This window comes from Alexandromys fortis, unplaced genomic scaffold, assembly GCF_014885135.2.
Source record: "Alexandromys fortis isolate MF-2015 unplaced genomic scaffold, M_Fortis_MF-2015_v1.1 scaffold_25, whole genome shotgun sequence".
Taxonomy (NCBI): domain Eukaryota; kingdom Metazoa; phylum Chordata; class Mammalia; order Rodentia; family Cricetidae; genus Alexandromys; species Alexandromys fortis.
In genome coordinates, this window is record NW_026067904.1 from 2,126,482 (window position 1) to 2,148,871 (window position 22,390).

Below are 22,390 nucleotides of genomic sequence, written 5' to 3' on the forward strand. Positions count from 1 at the left end.
GGGAAGCGACAGGAGCCTGGGTGACATGATGACAGATTTGCATCTCCTGGGGCAGGATATTCTCTGTCATTGTTCAGTGCCTTTGGCCTTTGTATCTGTGTAAGAGCAGTCATTTGATCTGCCAAGGGAGGGCGTTTTGATGCTGGGTTTATGCATATGAATATCTGTTTGGAAGGCCAGTTATTTTCCTTTAACTAGTTGTAATTGAAATATCAACTGTTTAGATATTTCATTTATCTTTGCAGGAAATGAAAAGATAACTATTTTCAGTATTAAAAAGGGAGAGAAAGTATCAGTATTAGTATTACTTCACCTTTATCTCCAAAAACTATATTTTAGTAAAGACAGATTTGCTCATTGGTATTGAGTAGACAGATTGCCAAAATAGTCCTTACTAGCATTTGAAAATGCCTTCTAAAGTGAGGGGGACAGCAGCGTCCTGCTGGACTTTACTTTGCCAGTGAACTGACTGGAAACCAAAAATCACTTGTCATAACTCAGACAGTTTTCCAGTGAACTTTTATTATAGACTAAAGGAAAACTTTATACATTTATGTGAAATCCTGGACACCATAGCAACAAAGGCGACCTGGCTTTTTTTTCCTTCCTGTTGCACCCTTTTGTGTATGCATGAGCGTGTGTGTGGGGATGCATGTGTGGAGGCCAGAGGTCAGGTGTCTTCCTCCATCACTCCCCTTCATCTTTGTGACGAGGACTCTTATTGAACATGAAGCTCCTTCATTGGCTAGACTGGCTGGCTAGTAAGTCCCAGGGCAGTGTCTGCCTCTGTGGCCCAGGGTGGGGTTATAGGAACGCACCACTGTACCTGGCCTGTGACGGGTGCTTTCATGCTTGCTCCGCAGGCACTGCGGTGGCCTAGCCACTTCCCCGGGCCCTGTTGCCTTCTTCTGTCTTTCAGCCCAGACGTTCTTTCCTCTTTATTTTGGACTCTTTGGGGTTTCCCATCCCACTCTGACCTGCCACTTGTAGGCTTCATCTGTAGAACCATGTGACGTCTGCCTCCACGTCACCCACCTCGGTTTGCTTCTGAGCACTCTGAAGAGCCAGTGCACACATCTTCCTAGCGCACACCTTTCTGAAGGAAGGAAGTTGTTCTGAGAGGAGAGGTGTGTATATGGAGATCTTCACGGGGAGGGGTAGGGACCAAGTCTAACAGATGTAAAAATGTTCTCCTGTCTACCACTCGTTAGAGAAGGGCAAAGGGACATTTTGTTTAAAAATGGCACAAGTCCAGCATTTCCATGGGCTCTGCCTCAGTGTGTGTCTTGGAGGACTTTGTAAGTGTTGGGTAGCATGATACATGGGCTTGAGTGCTAAGTGCTTGATCGTGTGGATTCTTAGTAGCCCGCCCTGTGTTTGCCATGACAGTGTAGTGCAGTTACACTGACGTAGAGTTAGCTTCAGAAAATGTTGTGCGAAGACCAAAGGTTTACAGTATATTTCTTTACCCATGTTTAACTTGGATTAATAGGAAACAGAAAATTTTCTTCAGAATCCACTGATGCTTGTGCCTCAGAGCTTCTCAGTGTAGCTATTTTCCCTCAGGTATCTCACCAGGTTGGAAAGAACCAGATGGTGTAATTGGTTTATAGGTAGTGACCATGACTTCTTTTCTGCTTGGTCTAAATCATAGTAAAGTGTGGGTAAACTAAATGCACATTTAATATGTGACATCCTCCTTGAATGTTAACCTTCATCCGGCGATGAAAGGAGACAGAGACAGAGACCCACATTGGAGCACCGGACTGAAATCTCAAGGTCCAAATCAGGAGCAGAAGGAGAGAGAGCATGAGCAAGGAACTCAGGACCACGAGGGGTGCACCCACACACTGAGTCAATGGGGATGTTCCATCGGGAACTCACCAAGGCCAGCTGGCCTGGGTCTGAAAAAAGCCCGGGAAAAAACCGGTCTCGCTGAACATAGCGGACAAGGAGGACTACTGAGACCTCAAGAACAATGGCAATGGGTTTTTGATCCTACTGCACGTATTGGCTTTGTGGGAGCCTAGGCAGTTTGGATGCTCACCTTACTAGACCTGGATGGAGGTGGATGGTCCTTGGACTTCCAACAGGGCAGGGAACCCTGATTGCTATTTGGGCAGACAAGGGAGGGGGACTTGATTGGGGGAGGAGGAGGGAAATGGGAGGCGGCGGTGGGGAAGAGACAGAAATCTTTAATAAATAAATATATATATAAAAAAAATGTGACCGGTATGGGATACACTGAGGATGACGCCATTGGCTCACATGAATACATTGCTCCATAGACAGGTTTGTAATACAGCAGACATGAAAAAGTGGACCAATTACATAAAATAACTTCATTGTCTATGTGCGATTGTAAATGTGAGTGATGCATGTGTGAGTTTGATTGTTTATGTATGATTGTAAATGTGTGTAATGTGTGTGTACGTGTGTGCATGCTTGCATGTGTGTGTGTGCACGTGTGTGTGTGCATGTGTGTATGTGTAAGAGAGTCTGAGTGCGGAGCATGTGTCATGGCATGTGTGTGGAGGTCAGGGGCATCTCTTCAGGAGTCATTCTTCTTTCTCTTTCTGAGGCAGCATATCTCTTGCTTGGGCTACTGTGCGGCACACTCGGGACTAGACTGGCCCACAAACTCCTAGCATATTTCTCTGTCTCTGACTCCCATTTTATGGTAGTAATTCTGGGGTTATAAATACATGCTGCCACATTAGTCGCTTATGTGGGTTCTAGGGATGAAACTCAAGTCACCAGGGTTTTGCTTAGCAAGCACATTTACACGCTGAGCTATCTCCCTGGCTGAGAGGTAAAACTGAACTCCAAGAGTGAAATTCCCTCATATGCCATTAAAGGAAAACAGTTCTGTGGCCTGTATTTACAAGCTAAATTTCAGTGTTTTCAACTTTAAGTTCAGCTGGGCTTTTTGTCTCATGCTTGTAATTCTAGCACCTGGGAAGCTGAGGCGGGAGGATTGCCATGAGTTAAGGTCCAAAAAGCAAACAAGCAAGCAGAAGTCCCAAATAGAGTGATTGATTATCTTGATTCTGTTCTTTGGAACATTGTTCCAACTTACTCGGTGTTGGTTTTTAAGTTTTCCTTAATTTCTTATGAAATGTAAGATAAAGGAAACTTTTATGTGTATAATCTTCCATCTAACCTCAGTTTTCTGTCTACATACAGAATTACAGGTTTTGCATGTAAATAGATTTTTTAAAAAATTATACTATTTCATATATCTTGCTTGAACCTCTCTTACCATTTAGCCAGTTCGCTTCTGGTAAAAAGGTCTCAGCATTTCTGCAGGGAGACGGCTGGAAGAATGTCGTGAGTTAATGCTTGCAGGCGGCTGACTCCTGCACAAACAGCGAAACTGCTCAGTAGAGTGGTTAGGGCAGGTGAAGTGGGGCCAAATGATGGCTAAAGACCAGTGTGGAGCCCTGAGATGGCTTATCAAGGCTTTATCAAGCTATTAATCAGAACTTTCCGGGCATATGTGTTTATTTAGCTCTGAGTCACCCTCCATAGCTCTGTAGCCGGCATTTGTGGAATCTGTATATGAAGACTGGATATACCCACTGGCCCATTCTTCATCCAGGAGCTGCATGGAGCGTCCTGCTCCATGTGACTGTGTGATCAAGGAAAGGTCTGGTTTCCATCACTTGAAGAGAACATTTTTTATATTTTTATTAATTTTATTGAGCTCTACATTTTTCTCTGCTCCCCTCTCTGCCTCTTCCCTCCCCCTCAACTCTCTCTCATGGTCCCCATGCTCCCAATTTACACAGGAGATCTTGTCTTTTCCTACTTCCCATGTAGATTAGATCTATGTATGTCTGTCTTAGGGTCCTCATTGTTGTTTAGGTTTGAAAAGAACATTTTTATACTTCTAACTATGTAGTGATTTTTCTTTGAGCTTTAAGGAAGGGGGACCATCCTCTTTGCCTCTGGAACGCACTCCTTCCCTCGAGCGGGCTGGAAGGAGGAGGGGAAATGTGGGTGGTGGCAGACCAGGTTTAAGCGTGCAAGGTCGTAGGTTAGGGGTGTAGAGGGGTGTGTTACTGTCACACTCTCACATATTTTGTGATTGGTTGTGGATGTCAGGGATGTCAGGGATAAACCAGCGCTCCTGGGTTTCTCTGACGTGTGCATCTGCGACTAGTGTGCCAGCCCTGAAGCAGCCAGGTGAGGAGGTCTCACCCCAAGCCTGCAGCTGCTCTCCAGTTGGATAGCAGTCTTCTGGGGATGACCAGTGCGGCCTCTAACATTTGGGGTTTCTCATAGGGCTGTAGCTGTAAGCAGCTGGAGAAGAGATGATTTCCAGCATCCATTTAATTTTTTTGTCTTTGTCTCTCCCTGTGTAAGCGTCACCTTACAAAGGAAGGGGATTACAGGGCATCCTGAAGGATGCGGGTATGTGGGTGCGTGTTAGTGATGGCAGCCGGATGTGGATAGTGTGCTGGTGTGTGATGACGCCTCCTAAACCACTGCCTTTTCTCATCCCGGAGGAAGGAAGCCTAGATGGTCGAATCAGAGTCGCAGAACCCCTTGTGTGCTTGTGTGTCTGCGTGTATGGATGTGTGTGTGCACATGTGTATGCATGTGTGTATGCGTGTGCATTTGTGTATGCATGTGCATGTTTGTGTGTGTCAGTATATGCATGTATGTACGTGTTTGTGTGTATATGTGTGTGCACACGTGTAGACCAGAGATTAGCCCTGGTTATTACTCCTTGGGCACTGTTCACCTTTAATCTAAAAACAGGCTCTCTCACTAGCCTGGAATTCATCAATTAGGCTAAGCTAATTGCTGGGGAACTCCAGGAATTTGCTCATCTCTGTCTCCTGAAAGCTGGGGTTAGAAGCACACAACTGTGTCTGTTTTTGTTTTTGTTTTTTTAAATATAGCTTTCTTGGGATAAAACTCTGGTTCTTCTGCTTGTACAGTGAGCATGTTACCAACAGAGCCATCCCCCAGCTCATGTAGAGTCTCTTGATTGTGAAGGTTCTAGGATCCAATTGCTCAGGCTGTAGTTATGATTCTGCAGACTAACTAGCCATGAGATCTTGGGCAGTTACCTCATCTACAGAAAGAAGATAACAGTGCTGGCCTCATTTTTCTAGGTTATTGTATGTAAACTACACAGACAGCGTCACATTTTTTACAGTTTTGAGACCACTTCTTGGTGCTATGACTTTTAAAGGTATCCCAGAATAAGCAAAGTTGAAACCATAAGCAGGGTCTTAGTGAGTGGGAAGAGGCAGGGAAACACACTGTGTGTTAGTCTTGTCTAGTGCACATGATTTTGAGTCTTGTGGATGACGCATGTCAGAGAGGTGGGGCCCTTGTAATTTCTCCTTCTTGGGAACTGCATTTGTTGAAGTAGTGACAGCGGCAGCCGGTGATGGTGACATTACATTTCATCTTCTCCTTGACACCATGAATTGATACTGTCCTTTCCCATTCCCAAGAGGCAACTGGCCCTTAGGGAAACTGAGTAACATCAAAAGGCTACAGATTTAGTGAGTAGCAAAGCCGCTGTGCAAGCCCTGCAGTCTGCCCTGAGAGTTCAGCAACCTAATGAGGCCTCGTCTGGCTGGCCTCATCCCTGCTTGTTCAGGAGACTCCTCACAGAGCGGTGGGAGTGGCTTGCTTTTTTTTTTTTTTTTTTTTTTTTTTTAACTAAGGATGATTGGGTTTTCTCTTGCTGGTCAGGGCCTGAAGCTTCTAGTCTGAGCAGCATCAGAGATTGTTAATCTCCTTTTTTCCATTTCTCTTTTAGATATCAGTTTTTCTTACAGGTGAAGCAAGATGCCCTTCAGGGCCGGCTGCCCTGCCCTGTCAACATTGCTGCTCAACTTGGAGCATACGCCATCCAGGGTACGTTCCACTTAAGTATGTTTGCTTCCGAAACGCTTGGAGAGAAGATTAGAATGTTATTTTCTGGGCATATTTCAAATTTGGTGTGGGAGAAATGAGATAGTTTGGTCTTTGTTCTTGAGATACTAGTAGACTAGACATTAGAGAATAAATATCCCAGGCAGAATGTCGGCTGGATGAACTGAGTTGGCCTTGGAAGTGAGATTATTACTGGAAGGAGAAGCTGATCAGAACTTCCTGGTTTGGCTCTGCTCCGTGTGCTAATGGTGGAGGATGGACCCGGTACTTCAGTACGTTTCCTCCAGCATCACCTGCAGCACGGTGGTTTGGAACACCGTGCTTGCTCTTGTTTTTATTGTCTCCAATGTTCCTAGAATACATTCTCTAATCTCTAGTAACTCGATTGTTCAAAATATGCATATTCATTGTATTTCATATATACTGGTAAGAATTATTAAAATAAAATGATGATAGACTGTGGGAAAGCAAAAAATGTAGAATTTTATTTTCTAAATCCTGATTTGTTTGTACCACACACGTCTTTGGTGCAGTTTTTCTTTAGTAATATTTTAGCAAAGTTATTTAGTAGTTAGCTACATCAATAAATTGATAAGGCATTTGATGAAAAAATGTTTCAGTGTGATAGGAAAATTCCATTCCTTTATTTTTAGAAGCATTTCCCTAAAATACCCTTACCTGTGACATTTAGGAGAAAAACTATATATATAAAATTCCACTTATGTTCCAGCTGAACTTGGAGACCATGACCCCTATAAGCACACTGCGGGGTACGTGTCGGAGTACCGCTTTGTTCCTGACCAGAAGGAGGAGCTGGAAGAAGCCATCGAACGGATTCACAAGACTCTAATGTAGGATCATGCTTCATGTTGTCAGCCGTCAGCATCAGTCAGCTGGGACAGTCATAAGTGCTTCCAGCGACAAGTTCGCCTGTGCCCCAATGCTCGTTTACTTTGCTTCTTTTATAATAATAAATGTTCATCGAAAATTCCTCTATCGAAATAATATAAAGGCAACAGTAAACCCAGTACCTAAAGATACCACAGTTTAGGTTGATGACCTCTGACTTCTCCTCTCTGTATGATTTCCACAGAGAAAATTGGTCTTGTTTAGATTTTTTATTGTGGTTTTACATAAGCAGAGTCATTCCATAAGAGCTGGGTTTGGTACTTTTTTACCCCATTCCTACTAACATGTGCAATCCTATAATGTATAAATATTACTTTTAACTATAGGAAAATAGCTAAACATGCCTTTGTGCATTTGAGATTTGCCCCGTGGTAAGTAGGTAAATCTTTAGAATTAGAAGCAAAAAAAATCCTGTCTAGGCCATAGCAACGAGTTCATGCTCATGGGGACAGTGGTGTGGAGCTCCCCCAGTCCTTGTGCCAGCCATGATGCACCCCGAGAGTTCCCATGCTCCTCTGGGCAGATTCGCAGTTAATAGCCCAGAGCACTGAAGTTATAATTTAATTATACTTATTTTGGTTAAATCCTCTATACTGATTAACTTTGCCTTTTTGGCTTCTTATATAACAGTCCCCTTTGAATATACTTGGTTTCAGATCTATTATAGTTAAGGAAAAAATATAGAATTAATTTGCTCAACCAAAGTGTTTGCAGAATGGCTCTTCCTAAGTGGGTAGAGGCAGAAGTCGATTGCTGAACACGAGTCAGAGGGGGCCAGCTCTCCATCTTGGATTAGCATGCACCCAGGATGCTCTGTGGCCTGAAAATAGAATCCTTCGTTTTAAGGCTTGGCTGAAGTGGATGCTAACAAGAGCGAGCTTGTTACACATTATAAAGGGCGGCGTGATTGGCGCCGTCTGCGAATGCTGATTCTATTAGGAGTTTCAAAGAACAGCTATATTTTGAAATCATAGGGCTTTGGATAAAGGCCCTTGTTCGTGTTTTATGTGATAGTGCAGCCAGTTATCTTTTCCTAGGAATAAAGCATGATCAAAACTTGACCAGTTTATGAAGAACACCCTTCCAGGCTTTCATCTGAGCGCATGGTGGCTGAAGTGATGGAGTGCGTCAGAGAGGACTCTCAAGTTTTAGGCATTCTTAGCAGCTTTTATCTTTTGTTAGCCATCAGCCCCAGCACACTACACCACCCCCCATTCATCCACGGAGATTTCTGGCAGATGCTCACCCTCATTAAGAGCAAATGGTGGTCACTGGATGCTGCCCCCAGTGAAGGCCTTAGGAAGATTTCCGCACCCCGTGATGAAATGACAAGCTCTGCACGGCTCCTGCGTGTTGCTAATGTGCTTCCACACCACACCTGTGCTCAGGAGCTGTTGGCGGGACCCCCGCTGGCCAGCGGGGCCTTCCGCTCCTTGCCTGGTGTGGTGCCAGCTCCTGTTGCTTCCGACGCACAGCTGCTGGTGCTGGTGCGTGGCAACATTTTGCTCCTCGGGAAGTGGCTGTTTTTTAATTTGAATGCTTATATTCTCAATAATCTCCTTGGGAGCTTTTGAAACTGAGAGTTTTTAATACATAGTGAGAATTTGGGAATAGACCATAATGAGCAGAAATAGGTTTGGTAAATGAAATTAACTTAATATAAATATTAACTTCTTATCACCCAGAAGGCCAAGTTCTTTTTTGAGGATAAAGCCTAGCTTGTTCCCTCCTTTCCTTTCCTTTCCTTTCCTTTCCTTTCCTTTCCTTTCCTTTCCTTTCCTTTCCTTTCCTTTCCTTTCCTTTCCTTTCCTTTCCTTTCCTTTCCTTTCCTTTCCTTTCCTTTCCTTTCCTTCCTTCCTTCCTTCCTTCCTTCCTTCCTTCCTTCCTCTTCCTCCTCCTTCTCCTCTTCTTCTTCATTCTTTCTTAAGTCTTTTTTAAGCTTTTTGAAAGCTTTTTAAGCCTTTTTAAAGTTTTTGCATTAGTGCAGAATCTTCCTTATTTTGCTTATAAGCACAGTGAAGTGTCCTTCTCTAAGTGGGGTAGCTATGAGTTAAAATGTCTTTGTTTTTATTCTGGGTGCAGGGGTCAGGCTCCTTCTGAAGCGGAGCTGAATTACTTGAGGACTGCCAAATCCCTGGAGATGTACGGCGTTGACCTCCATCCTGTCTACGTGAGTAACATTTAATTAACACAAAATATTTTAAGCTGATGACATTTTTGTTGAAAAGTCAGAGGAACTCCCTGAGGGAAGCCACCGGCCTCTTGTTTAGCAAGCGGATGATACTTCCTCCTGTGGTCCTCGAACCCAAAGCCGCTCTTACCTGGATTAAACCCTAATGAGTTTTGCATAAAAGTCTGTGATTGTATTTCCACGTGTAGAAAACAATTAACTGGGCTTGCAAACACAATCTGGATAAGAGTTCCAAAGGGCTTAGCTAAATGCCAAAGCAGTTCAAAATCAGTCTATAATTGATGCAAGACAGAAAGCGGGAGGATTTTCTAAAAATAGATTTTTGTGGCAGAAAAACATAAAGCTCTTTGCCAGGTGAAGTAGGTGTTGGGGAACCGTCCTGGTGCAGTGGCTGGTGGGTCCAGGCTGAGTGGTCAGTGTCCTGTCAACAGGAGAGTATTGCATGGATAGGTACGTCAGCCAGTTTCCTTCAGTAGCTATGGAAACTGCCAGCTGTTGTCAGCGAGCATGCATCAGATCTGCATGAGCGTTCTAGAGCCAGGCCCCACCCTCTCAGACCTTTCCCTTTGACTATCTCTTCCATATTTCCACTCCTGCATTCATTTTGTAGCGTGTCTTTAGCTCACTGGTGTTGTCTGAGACAAGAAACCAAACTCCTTACTCATTCATTCAGTCAGGCAGGGTCTTGCTGTGTAGCCCAGACTGGTTTGAACTCTTCTTGTCTTACCTGAGGAGTGCTGGGATTCCGTGCTTCTGCTGTTGCTCCTGGTTCATATTACTTTTACAGTGAGCAGCACCCTTGAGTACACATTCAGTGTGGTAATGGAAGTTACAGACTCGGAGGATCTAAAAGTTCCCTGATAATAGATGCTGGTCTCATTAGAGGATGGAACGCTGCCTCTAACATCTGGGTAGCACGGTTCCGTAATCTCAGCACTGTAGTCTCAGGTGGAGGCCAGAGTCTCACGCTTGAGACCAGCCTGGCCCATGTAGTAAGAAATGAAAGAAGGAAGGAGAGAAGGAAGGAAGGTATCTTTAAAACTCCATGAAGTCGTTGTCTTCTCCTCTGTTTGCCTCTTGGTAGGTTTGGGGGTGTTTAAAAAATACACCCCCCTTGGAAATGTATAGAGATTTCTGCAAAATGCTTTGATTCTATAAGGCCTATCTTAGTTCCTAATCAGGTCTTCTGGCTTTGGAAGGCACTGGTGAGGATCTATGGGGAATGGCCCAGATCTGGTAGGTCCTCATCCCTCTAAAGGTGGAGGCTGGCAACGATGGGGGTTTTTCCGAAGCAGTTGTCTTGGTTGTCTTCTGCTTGCAGGCCGTTCAGCAGACAGCTCTGTGCATGTTCCTGGTACCTAGCCGGCCTGTGGCTCTGTCATTTCAGGGCCCTGTTTTTTTGAGGTTTCTCACAGCCTGGGAATGAATGTTCTCCAGGATTTATGAGAAGGGATTGCACTTCTCAGTTTTTGAGCGGTCGTAAAGTTACAAGTGGAGGTGGGAAGGACCATGGTAGACCTCAGGAAATCGAAGTCTCTGTCTGCAGGCAGCTGCCTAAAATTTCTCATGAAACTTGTGGTACTGGTAAACTGGGCCCAGCTCTATCCACAGTAGAGAGAAAAACCAAGACAAGTCATTTGAAAGCACCACTAGTAGAAGCCAGTGGGTCTTAGGCTGTGGCTATGGAATTATTTGAAGCCCCGTGTGTTCTGACAGTCGGCCTCCGTCACTGGAGATTCTGGGGTAACTAATTTGGTGGCTCGTCCTCATCAGTATTTTAAGCTGCATGCTGATTCCACCTGGGCAAAAGCACCATTTCATATGCAGCCTTGAACTGGTTGTCATTCCATTTTGATGAACTGAAATCAGAACCATAGATTGATGCTAAGAAAAGTGTTCTTAAGATTGGGGGTGGGGCAGAGCATCAAATTAGTTGCTATTACAGTGTAGCTAGGGATCTTTTTTGTTTGATGTCTTTCAAAAACTTGAATCCAATTTTAATTATATCTTAGTTATATAATTGTTGTTAATTATATAACCATTCTAACAAATATGTTTGTATGGCCAATTATAGTTTTACTAGGATCTTCTTTATGAATAAGTCATGGTCCTGGAAATATATGTGCAGATGGAAGTTTCTGTCCTGCCCGGTCCTGCATCTGTTCAGTCCCAAAGAAACACACAGAGGCTTATATTAATTATAAGCTGTTTGGCCTCTTAGCTCAGGCTTATTATTAACTAGCTCTTACAACTTAAATTAACCCATAATTCTTGTTTATGATTAGCCATGTGACTTGGTACCTTTTTTCAGTATTCTCATTTGGCTTCCTCTATATCTGGCTGGTGACTGCATCTCTGCCTTTCCTCTTCTCAGAATTCTCCTAGTCTGGTTGCTCCACCTGTACTTCCTGCCTGGCTACTGACCAGTCAGCATTTTATTAATCGATTACAAATGACAGATTTTTACAGTGTACAAAAGTATTATCCCACAGCATATATGTGTTTGCTTCTTTTTTCCCCCCCAGGGAGAAAACAAGTCTGAGTATTTCTTAGGATTAACTCCAGTGGGTGTTGTTGTCTATAAGAATAAAAAGCAAGTGGGGAAGTATTTCTGGTAAGTATAGCTGGGGGCGAGTTAAAGTTGGGTACTGTGTACATTGGGTTTGGGAACTCGTGTGCCAATGGGTCTTTCAGTAGTGAGTGGGTAACTGGATGAAAGTGGTTGTGAATGTATGTATCTTCAAGGTAATTTCATTTGTGGTTGTTGTGGACTCTCTTGTCCATGGAAGCTCTATAGTAGGATTTCCCACCCATCCTCATGTGTGCTGGTGTCTGAATTCTGAAAAAGTTCTGAAAACAACAACCCCAGTGCTGTCTGCTTTGTTTTTCAGGCCCCGGATTACAAAGGTGCACTTCAAGGAGACCCAGTTTGAACTCAGAGTCCTGGGGAAAGATGTAAGTTTTCGTGGGCACGTAGCTCTCCTGTGAAGAGCAGGTCTCGCCTGCTCATTAGTAACTTAAAAGGCATCGTGAAGTTACCACCCTTTCCTTAGCTGCAGCCATGTGGAACCAGGCTAACCATGTCACACACACACATTTCTCGTGGACGAGAAAGGGAAATGGGGATGGGGAAAATGTCGTTTCCGTCCTGCCTGCGAAGGGTGGGACTCATTTAATCTCAAAGGTGTGGACTGCGTGGAACTTTAGAAGTGCGTCTTCGATTTGCTCCAAAGTAAACAAAACAACCCGCTGGGTACCACACATCTGTTCTTAACCTGCTGAGTGCGACACATAAACTGGGTGTGGAAATTCTGCTTTCAAGGGAGATGGGGAGTCGAGGGCTGGGCATCCTGGCAGTGTTTGACAGTAGGTGCAGTGTCTGTGCCTGGCTGTGCTTTCATGCCTTCACAGGTAGCTTTAGAAGCTGGTCAGAGATGGCAAGGATCCCTTTTGATCTGCCTGTGAAGGTCAGGCTGCCTTTTGTGCTGCTAGTGCCGCCCAGGCAGGATAAATAGAGCAATAGGAGGAACCCACTCCTCTGTCTCCTGTTCTCTTCACACACAGTGAAGCCCAGTGTGGAAGTGAACTGGCTTCTTTGACTCTTCATAATTCTTTTTAAGACAGGATCTTGGTATATTTTCTTATTTGGCCTCTTACTTGCTGTGTAGCCCAGCACAGACTTGAACTCACCGCAGTCCTCCTGCCTCAACCTCCCAAGTGCTGGGGTTACAGGAGTGTGCTACCACAGCAAGCTTTGAATTGACCTTTTTTTTTTTTCTTTTGGTGCTAGAAAGATTTTAGGTACAAACCAGTGCTTCTGTGGCCACTTGAGGAGCTGTCAGTACAGCATAGCATCCCCACGGGTTGGGAACATGGTTTTTAGCAGAGGGTCTCCTGTTTAGAGAGTCCTCTGTGACATCTGTGAAGTGGCTGATGAACTGACTTTTGAGATGTTCAAAGACCCAAACTCAGATGCTGTCTGTTCTTCCTCAAAAGAAAAAAAAGGGGGGCTGTTATTATTGATAAAATTGAAATCGGGTTTCGAGGTGAACTTGAACTTGTGAGAATGAGAGAGTCTCGACTTCTCAGACAGTGGTAGTCCCAAAGCACATACAAGCTCTTAATTGTATAATTCTTCTTCTTGGGGGGGGGGCGAGGGATGAAAATTAATTTTGTTTTTTAATTCCTAATTAGATATGTCAGTCTTAAAATATTCACTAAGGTATGAGAAGCAGAAAAGCTAGTTAGTCAGATTTTGCAATTTTCTCCCTGTCTTTCCACGGGAGTTCACGTGATTTAATGCAAAGAATCCCATCTACTCAATGCGTTAAAAATGACGCTTGGCAGGGGGGCTGGCACGGTGCTAGGACCCCAGGGAAGTGTCCCTGTTGTTTAGGACACCCTTCCCCTAGGCCTAGATTCCTTTTGTGAGTTCCCTTTCTTCTCTCTCTTTCTCTGAGCTCTGCCTGTGTTATCACCGCAGAGCTTTACCGTTTCTTCTCTTGTCTCAGGAAAGAAAATGGCAAGGTTGCCAGTACCCTGAACTTTCAGCTAAGGGCAGCACTGTTGACAACATTGCACCGCTCCCCAGTGGCAGTCTCCGTGGCACCATCTCCAGATAGCAGCTGGTTCCTAGGCATTCTCCTCAGCCCAGGGGCCTTCCCAGCTCTGAGATAGAGCGGATGTTGGGAGGAGCCTGAGTGTCCCATTCCCACTGTCCTGGGTTCTGACCACCTGCAGTTATAAGTGACCTTTAAATTAGGTGCCGAAGCCGGTCAGTGACTGCAGATCCTTTCCTTTTTATAGCCCAGGCTGGCTATAACCTGGAAGTCCTGATTGTCCACCTCTTCTTCCCAAGTGATGGGATCTCAGGTGTTCAACACCACGCCTCGTCCTAAATTTGTTATTAAATAGGCACATTAATTTAACCAAAACATTTTATTTCCTGAGTGCTCTTGCTTGCAGGGCTCTCCGCCCCCCCCTTTCTCCATCAGGGTTCCTCTCTGTGAAGCGGTGATTTGCATAATGGTAGAATTAAGTTGATTATTATGGAGGCCTAACTGTAATCACAGATTGAATTAAAATGCCCCTTAAAACCCATCACCTGGAACAGTAATCTCATTCAGTTTGAGAAATGGCTGAAGTGCTTAGTCTGCTGATTTTCTGGTCGACTGGTCTTGTTAAAGAGACTTAACTCCGCGTGTGTGCTGGGTGCTTTGAGGCCAAGTTCAGAGATACTTTCATGCATGGTGTACGCTTCAAAGTGCACTGTGGCTTAAATTGCACCTCACAGGAAATATAAACTCTGAATAAAGGTTTCACATAACAAATGGTAGACGGTATGGAAAGTATAATGCAAAGAAGAAAATCAGCATTTCCCATTACCTTAGAGTTTAGAGATAATTATTATTAACAGTTTGGCATGACTGCGTATTGATTTTTTTTGCCTCATTAGTGTAAATGTATTATGTGTTTATATGTGCATACATAGAGATATTGTCTCTGTATAGTTGTGTACATCTTTTTATTTTTAGTTGATTTTGAGATAGAGTCTTACTCTGTCGGCCATTTGGTCTTAGGATCATGAGTCTTCTTGCCTCTACTTCTGAAGTTCTGGAATGACAGACAAGACACCATGCTCAGCATGTGTGTGCCTTTGTACTTAATATTATATCATGAAGATTTGCCTTCTTGTTATATTTGTATGTATGTGCCTGCTTAGAGTTTTTAAGTTCTATTTTCATGTGTTTTACTGTTTCTTATTATTGCGTTGCAAATGTACGCCTTTTCAAGGCAAGGTTTCTCTTTGTACCAGCCTGTCCTGGAACTCACTTTGTAGGCCAAGCTGGTCTGAAACTCTCAGAGATTCACCTGCCTTTGCCTCCTGAGTGCTGTGATTAAAGGAGTGTGCCAGCTCCCACTGGTATGCTTTCTTTCTGTGTGTTTTATTTTGAATGTCTGTGTTTGTGTATGGTTGTATGTGCACACTTGAGTGCAGCTGTTGGTGAGATGCAGAAGAGGGCACTGGATCTCTATGGAGCTGGACTTACAGAAGGCGTGAGCCGTCCGACATGGCCGCTGAGAGCTGAACTCAAAGCAATGCTAAACCATCTCTAGCTTTTTCCAGTGGGAGGGTGCAATCCCCAACACCAAGCCTGGGTCCTGGCCTGTAGGAAGCATATTTGTAAACGATACCGGGAGTACTTGTGTGTACGATGCATCATGATACTAAACTCAGCTAAGCTTAGTGTCACAGGATGCGAGGCCGAAAGGTTCCTGGCAACGCAGCCGGGAGTAATTAGACTACTGGCAGAACCTGGGAGAGCTTTGGGAGTGTCACAGGAAGTGATGGTGGCCAGGAGTGGTTGGTCACTGTTGGTCAACCCAGCAGGTTGGTTTACATAATATGGGGGTCCATGCACATGAAACATATCACTGTTGCCAAATTGCTGTAAATCCTCTTATCTTGTTGCATGACCTGATAATATCCCCCATGCTCTATGTCTCCGCCAAGTCATAGACTCTGGCTAGCGCCCTTCAGTCTGGAGTGTTTTCCTAGCATTCTTTTGTCTTTTATGACCCGGATATTTAAACACAAACTTACCCTACTGTAGTTGAGTCTTCCTTTCATGCTTTTCTGGTGGGTTGTGGTTAGAGTGTATCATGCATTCCCGGCTCTGTAGTCACAGTGGCGAGGTGGTGTCTGTCTCGTGGTGTCACCGCTGGAGGAACATGGTGACCGTCCGCTGGCCTTTGTCTCTGAAGTCTGAGCTGCTGGCTGTGATATCTTCTAATTTCTTCAATGTCTAATTCCTACTGTGGGCACCCATCCCCCAAGCGAGACAGTAAGTAGTCTACAGGGAGACACAGTAAATCAGCACATGCCCTTCTTTCCTTGTCAGGATTTTCCTGTGTATTTAGCATTCACTCGGCACTTTTACCCAATCTAGTCTTTTATGATAATGATGGGAAATGTTGGTTCTTTAGTTCTCCCGTTCCCCTTCACATTTATCTTCAGACCTCTGTATTCCACTGTAGGCAAGAGCCCTGCCCTCTCTCCCTTTCATTTATTCGTCTGTTTTTTACATAGACTTATTGACCTCAATGATTTATGATACAGTCCAGTACCTAGAGGTTTTGAAGGTTAAGAATTCCTAGCTCTGAATAGAAGAAGTACCCCAGCCCGACCTCCGTGCTCCTCGGACCTGTTCCTATCATCCTTGTCCCCCACCCCGACCTCCGTGCTCCTTGGATCTGTTTCCATCATCCTTGTCCCATCGTCATTGTGGTACTGTTTTCCTTTAGTGTACTCTGATGTTTAGATCCATCTTGTGTTTGTTTTGTCCCTAGCTCAGTATCTGCCACATCTCTAAAGGTCGCTGGTTCCTAGCAGTGGGCGATGGTCCAGGTCTTGGCTAGAAGGTGATTATTACTCCTCAGTGACTTTTCCAAGCCTTTCAGTGGACAGAAGTAGAGAATCTTTGCATATAGATACACAAACACTGCCCAAAACACACCTACGTGAAGTGCAAAGGTACAATTGTACATGTGCATTTAAGTGTGTGCACGTTCATATATAGTGTAGAAATTATGAGTTTGCTTCATCCAGGCCTCTCTCTCTTGCATTTCTCATTTCATGTTTTATGTCCTTTCTTTGGCCACGAGAACCTTCGTTTCCAGTAGCTACACATTTAGTCGTTTGCTTAATCCTAAAGTACATATCAAATAGTTTCAGAGTTGCTTTGGTCAAAACACTGAAATTACAGTTCTTTACCCACATGTGTGGACCAAGGACCTATACTGTCTTCTGTTCACAGTTTACTTGGCTCCTCCCCTCCCCCTTCATTCCTTTTTTCCTTCTTCACTGCTGTGGTTGTATATACCCTCAAAATCTAATTAGGTTTATTTATTTCCAGTTATGGTTCCCTCTGCCTTACATTCCTGCTTGTTTAAGTCTATGTTTTAAATATGCAGAAGACTAACATTCTTCTAAAGGTTGAAACTACAGAAAGATACTCATGGAGGCACATCACAAATTCCCGAACTCTTTTAAGTTGTTTCTTACCTTCCTTGAAGCTATTGAATTTCACTGCTTTCCCCATGGTTGGTTTGTTTGTTTGTTTAAAGAAAAGCATGTGTGTGAGAGAGTGTGTGCACAGATGCCCTTGGATTACTCTTCCTTAACTAGAAGGTAGCATGCTACAAAAGTATTTGTACGTTTCTCCTTATTTTTCATCCAGGAATAACTCTATATCAGTTCATCAGGAATTTTCCAGTTCTTTTCTTTTATTGTTTTTCTTTTGTGGTGCTGGGGTGGAGTCCAGAGCCTTGTGTGTGCTTCCAGGCTCTCCCCCACTGAGCCTCACCTTTCCCCACATTCTTACAGACTCCAGTGGGTGCGAGTCCCACAGTGTGTACAGCCCACTGTTTGTGCCCAATGTTTAGGTAGCTTTGAAATACTCTGTGTTTCTTCCCTCCGTAACTGCCCATCTGTGTGTTTGGGGTTTGGATGTGTGTCATCTGTTCTTTGGAGTAGGCTTGCTCAGCCGAAGGGTAAGTGCCGTATGTGGGTTTTTGTTTGACATTTCCCTATGTTCCTCCCCAGCTGAGAGGTAGACAATTCTGCATTTCTATCTGCGGTATGAAAGTACCTGAAATATAGATTATGAAGTGTGGCCCTCAGTAATATTTGGACCCTGATGCCATGTAGCGTTTTTTGTTTTGAGTTTTCTGACCTCAGAATGAACTGCTGGGTAACATGTGAGCTCAAGGCTCCCACGCACAGCTAACTTTGCAGAGTTCACTGTTACTGTCTCACCTGTGTCCCTCGCCAGCGGGGAATGCAGGTGGGGACAGATGGGAGGGGGATATAGGCCTTGGGAGACGGAAAGTGCCTAGCCCAGCGCTCGCAGATGAGCATCCGGTCTGTGCTTCTCAATTGGGCTCCTGCTGTAACCCCTATGACATCACCTCGTACCGGCCACTCTTGCCTTTGGGTAGCCTGGGCCAGGCTGCAGGGAAGGCTACATCTGTAAGCCCACGGTTCTGCCTCTGCCTCATCTTTTAATTCATTTGCCAACGTTCTCCATGATTAAAATAGATTAAGCCATTTTTTCAAAAGGGTTGAAAATTTTAGAGTGAAGACTGTCAACTACCATTAAATGTAATAAAGGAATCGATCCTTTAGAAGCTCAGAACATTTTCCCAGATACCTGTGCCTTCATGCCAACAACACAGCCGTGCTGTCAGGCCGTTTCCTAGTAACAGTTCCCAGGCCCTCGTCCCGTGTGGCAAGCATGTTGCCCACTCAGCTGCCTCCCCAGCCCTTGCTTTAGTCCTTTGTGCAGAAATGTCAACCAGGGTGACCTAGTGAAACCAAAAACCAAATAACAACAAACACCCAAACCAAACAAAGCTGTGCTGTCCGTCTCAAGAGTGTTTGCGCTGACGTGAGCCTACGCACATACTATACATGCTGCATGCGTATAGAGGAGCGTTTGTATTTATATTTTTTGATACTGGGGTACGTAAAATATATTTTCTTAAGACACAGACAGTTCTTTGTCTAAATTAACCAGGTAAACACCCCAGTACCTTGCCTGGTGGACATTGACAGTGCACATAACCACATTAAACTGTGTGATTACCCAGCATGCCCCACACTTAGTTGGCATCCCATAGACTTCTGTATGTAAATACCTTAAGGCACTAGCATTGTGAGAATTGCCCTTTTAGGGGGGTTGTTATGGAAGCTTATCTTGGGAGAACAAGGTGAGGTCTACTCAGGGTTTTAACATTTCTTTCCAACTCCCCTTTTCAAGTAATAACAAAAGCGGCATTTTAAAAAATCAGGTTTGAACTTGAGGAAAGAGTAATGAAAGATGATGAAAGCCGCTGAGAGAAACCCAGCGTCTCGGGTACGCCAGCATAATTCAGCGCTTCAGACGGCACCCAGCCAGTCTCGCCATTGGAAAGATGAAATTCCCGCATCTACTTAACGTTCTGGGTCTCTAGTGTGGGTTTCCGTCTGAAGAGCAGGTCTGTTTTCTAATTTCACTGCTTGCCTTTGCTTTCTGAGCAGCTGAGAAGGAAGCTATTTCAGACATTTGCTGTCGTGTTTCTTCTTCTTTTTATTTCTCCCTTCATGCCTAAAGTAAGTTTAAGAGTTCAAACTCCTGTTTAGATCGAATGCAAAAATACCTACAGATTTCAAATGTTACGTTTCTCTCGAGCCTCGCCTGGTTCTCCAGCGAGGCCTGGGTAGGAAGCGCCTCTGCCACAGGCCTTCAGGTATTTGCAGAATGGCTTTATCTTACCATCTTTAGAAACACGGATCTCTTTTGCTTGCCCGTGGCCCGTGCAGTGTATCTTTTCACAATTACATGTATTTATGGAATTGTATCTGTGAGTGTTTGTATATGTACTAGGGGGACACATGTGGAGGGCAGAGGACAGCTTGTGGGGGGTCTATTCTCTCCTTCCATCATGTGGGTCCCAGGGATTGATGTCAGATCCTCCGCCTTTCCCCACGATCTCATTGTTCCCCCTCCCCCCATACATCTTGAGTTACATCTGGTGACCTTGGATGTCGGAAGTGTTTGTAGAATTGTGAATGTGCTCATTCCTATAATTCCAGGGGACTGAGGAAAGGTGGGACTCCCACCTGTGACTGTCTCCATAGAAACAAGGAGAAGCCGATTAAACACAGGACTCTGTAACACAGGCTCTTGTGTCAAGAGCACAGGCTTGAAAGACACGGGAAATGGAGTGGCCCAAGATGCCTTAAGCAGCCCAGCCGTGCCTTGGCAGTGTAAACCACGGCCATGATCCAGTCGAGTGACAGCAAGGAGCAGAAGCAAATAGTCCCCTCCCTCCCTACTTTAGGCTCTCCAAGAAAGACAGCAGCAAAGATGAGCAGAGAGACCGAGAAGAGGAAAGGTGCCCAGCTGGGCATTTGCAGATAATAATACAGCTTCTGAGTTCTAATAAAGCAATCAAGGGTTTGCTCCGTTGAGTCTCCTTAGAGACCCAAGGGACAGTGTTGTCCACATTCGGTCATAGATACAAATGACATAAGCTTAGTTAACTCATCAACCAAAAAGGACGGATCCAGACAGCGGCATGGCTTGCCACGTGAATGACTGAAGCTCCGAAGGTGTCTGAGTAACGCAGCACACTTTGGATGCTGGGCAGGGGATTTTAGCTCTTAGTCAGGATAGCTCTCAGTCTTCAGATAAGCTGCCTCGTGGGCTGAATGGAAATGTGTGCGTGGCCACGTCTGTTTTGAAATGGTCCCCAAGTGCTCTGTCAGCTCCTTGGTGCCAGCAGCACGTGACAGAAGTCCACAGAGTTTCCTCAAGAGTACCTGGCTCCCGGCTTAGCATTAATCTTCCTTTGCTATTTGACTCACGCTGTCGGTAATGCCACAGAAAACAGGCGGCTTCTCTGAAGTCTTCTGCACACGGGGAATGAGTTCATACTTGCTTTCGTTCATGGCAGGGGTAATTAGGAGGCCTGTGGGAGACTCCCCTGCCCCTCTGTCTGTGCCCAAGAAAACTCGAGAAAACCCAAGTTCCAGTTGGATTTGAAGTAACTTTTATCTTTCATTAAGTGATGATAGATTAAAATACATATTAAGAATTAGATACCCTGGAGTAGGTGGGGGGAACGGGAGGAGAGGAGGGAGTGAGAACTGGGGAAAAAATTAGATACTCCTTAACTGGCTTTCAATAAGAAAAGCAAAATAATACAGACATGTGGAGGATGAAGTGGAAAACAATCTGAGGAAATTTTGAAATGAGGAGGAAATGGAGTTTAAAGACTGGATAATTTTAAATTTCCTCCGTGCTTATGGAAATACAGGTTCTATGTAATCGACATTTTTGAGAATTTGACTCAGGTACTTATATATCTTCTTGACGGATGTTTCTGCTAAGGTGTGAGTGTGCTAGAGACCAGCTTCAGCTCCTGTTTGGCATCCATGGCGAGGCCCAGTGCGCATTGTCACATCTGGGCTCCCCTTGTTGAGAAGCGCGAGAGATGGCCTTGTCCCCGCGTGGCGCAGGGAGAGGCCGCCTGCCCCGGCATTCGCGTTTCCTTAGTGACTTGCCCCTGCAGGACACACTCACAGGCAAACTCTGACAAGTGACCTGGGCATTGTAGTGAGGATAACCCAGTGGCGGCCAGGTCTGGAGAGGGGAAGTGAGGACAGTGGTAGTGAGGGGGGATCGGATTGTTACTGTGAATCCAGCTTGGGTGCCTGTGCTTTTGAGAAGAAACCCGGACGGAGAGAGCTTGCCCTCTAGGCACTCCTGTCTCCTCATGGGAGCCTGAGCTTTCTTACCCTGCCCGTCTCCCCTCCTCTCCAGCCTCAGTTTCTCTTGCTATCAGGAAAAAGGGGTTCTGAAGTCACTGAACTTCTCCCTTGTCTCTTGTTAGAGTCCTATGTCTCACACAAAGGTCACCAGATAGTCTCACTACGGAAAGCAGAAAGTGCCTTTGGAGCCCCCTTGGCCTTTCTGTGGCCTTTGAGACACGTGCTCTCTCTCCCCAGCCTTGCTGACACCCTTGCCTCCTGCTCAATTTGACCCACCTCACGAGCATTGTCCTGTGATTCCCCTTGAACCCCTGCCCTCTCTTCTGACCATCTTAGGTATTCTCAGGAGACAGTGCTGCGCCAGGAGATGTGACCTCTCTTTCGGTTGGGGCTCCTCTGTGCTTACTGGTCCATTTGGCATTCTGGGGACATTTCATTTTACTATATTGGCCCGACCTTACTGTCATTATCGCCAGTTTTTCCCGCTTGCCGTCTACTCACAGTAACACCTAGACTGAATCCCTGAGAATCTCCCTACGTTTCCTCCTTTACCTTGTAAGATTTTGGTAGTGGGCTGGATTGCTGCAGCGTGAACGTGTGGCCATTCTTCTGCTCGATCCCACATTTTACAAATACATTCCTAAGTTAGGCAGTGTTATTCTGGTTGGGCTTGGGAGGAACTTCATGTGTTCATGTTAAATGGTGGACAGATATCCCAGTTACTCCTGCGCACTGCCAACATTGTGCTTATGAGTTCACAGGAAACTCATTCCACAATAATTGCTGCATTTAAGGCTAGTATTTTATTTTTAAATTTGAAGCTAAATTATCAATGTATAACTTCATAGAGCTTCTCATGCTTATTTTGTTTTGCTTTATTTTCTATTTGAAAATAGCATTTCTTACACACACACACACACACACACACACAATAGAGTTACTTTAATGGGTTCTTAGTTTCTTATATATCAGATAACCACTAGATTAAAATGGCCATCAAATTTCCGTATGCCTATTGCATGCACACTGCATCTACCATAGAACTTAATTTTATGCACCTAATAGTTCAGTGT

The 22,390-nt window shown here is 44.7% G+C and overlaps 1 protein-coding gene across 3 annotated transcripts in view; it reads left to right on the top strand.

The window, feature by feature from the left end:
* The window catches only part of Epb41l4a (erythrocyte membrane protein band 4.1 like 4A), a 184,011-nt gene that overhangs the window by 102,075 nt on the left and 59,546 nt on the right, over positions 1–22,390 (top strand). For all 3 annotated transcript variants that reach the window (XM_050134972.1, XM_050134973.1, XM_050134974.1), the window contains 5 exons: positions 5,786–5,883; positions 6,632–6,752; positions 8,893–8,980; positions 11,527–11,615; positions 11,893–11,956. In XM_050134972.1, coding sequence (XP_049990929.1) covers positions 5,786–5,883; positions 6,632–6,752; positions 8,893–8,980; positions 11,527–11,615; positions 11,893–11,956 — 460 coding nt within the window. The remainder of the gene's footprint in view (positions 1–5,785; positions 5,884–6,631; positions 6,753–8,892; positions 8,981–11,526; positions 11,616–11,892; positions 11,957–22,390) is intronic.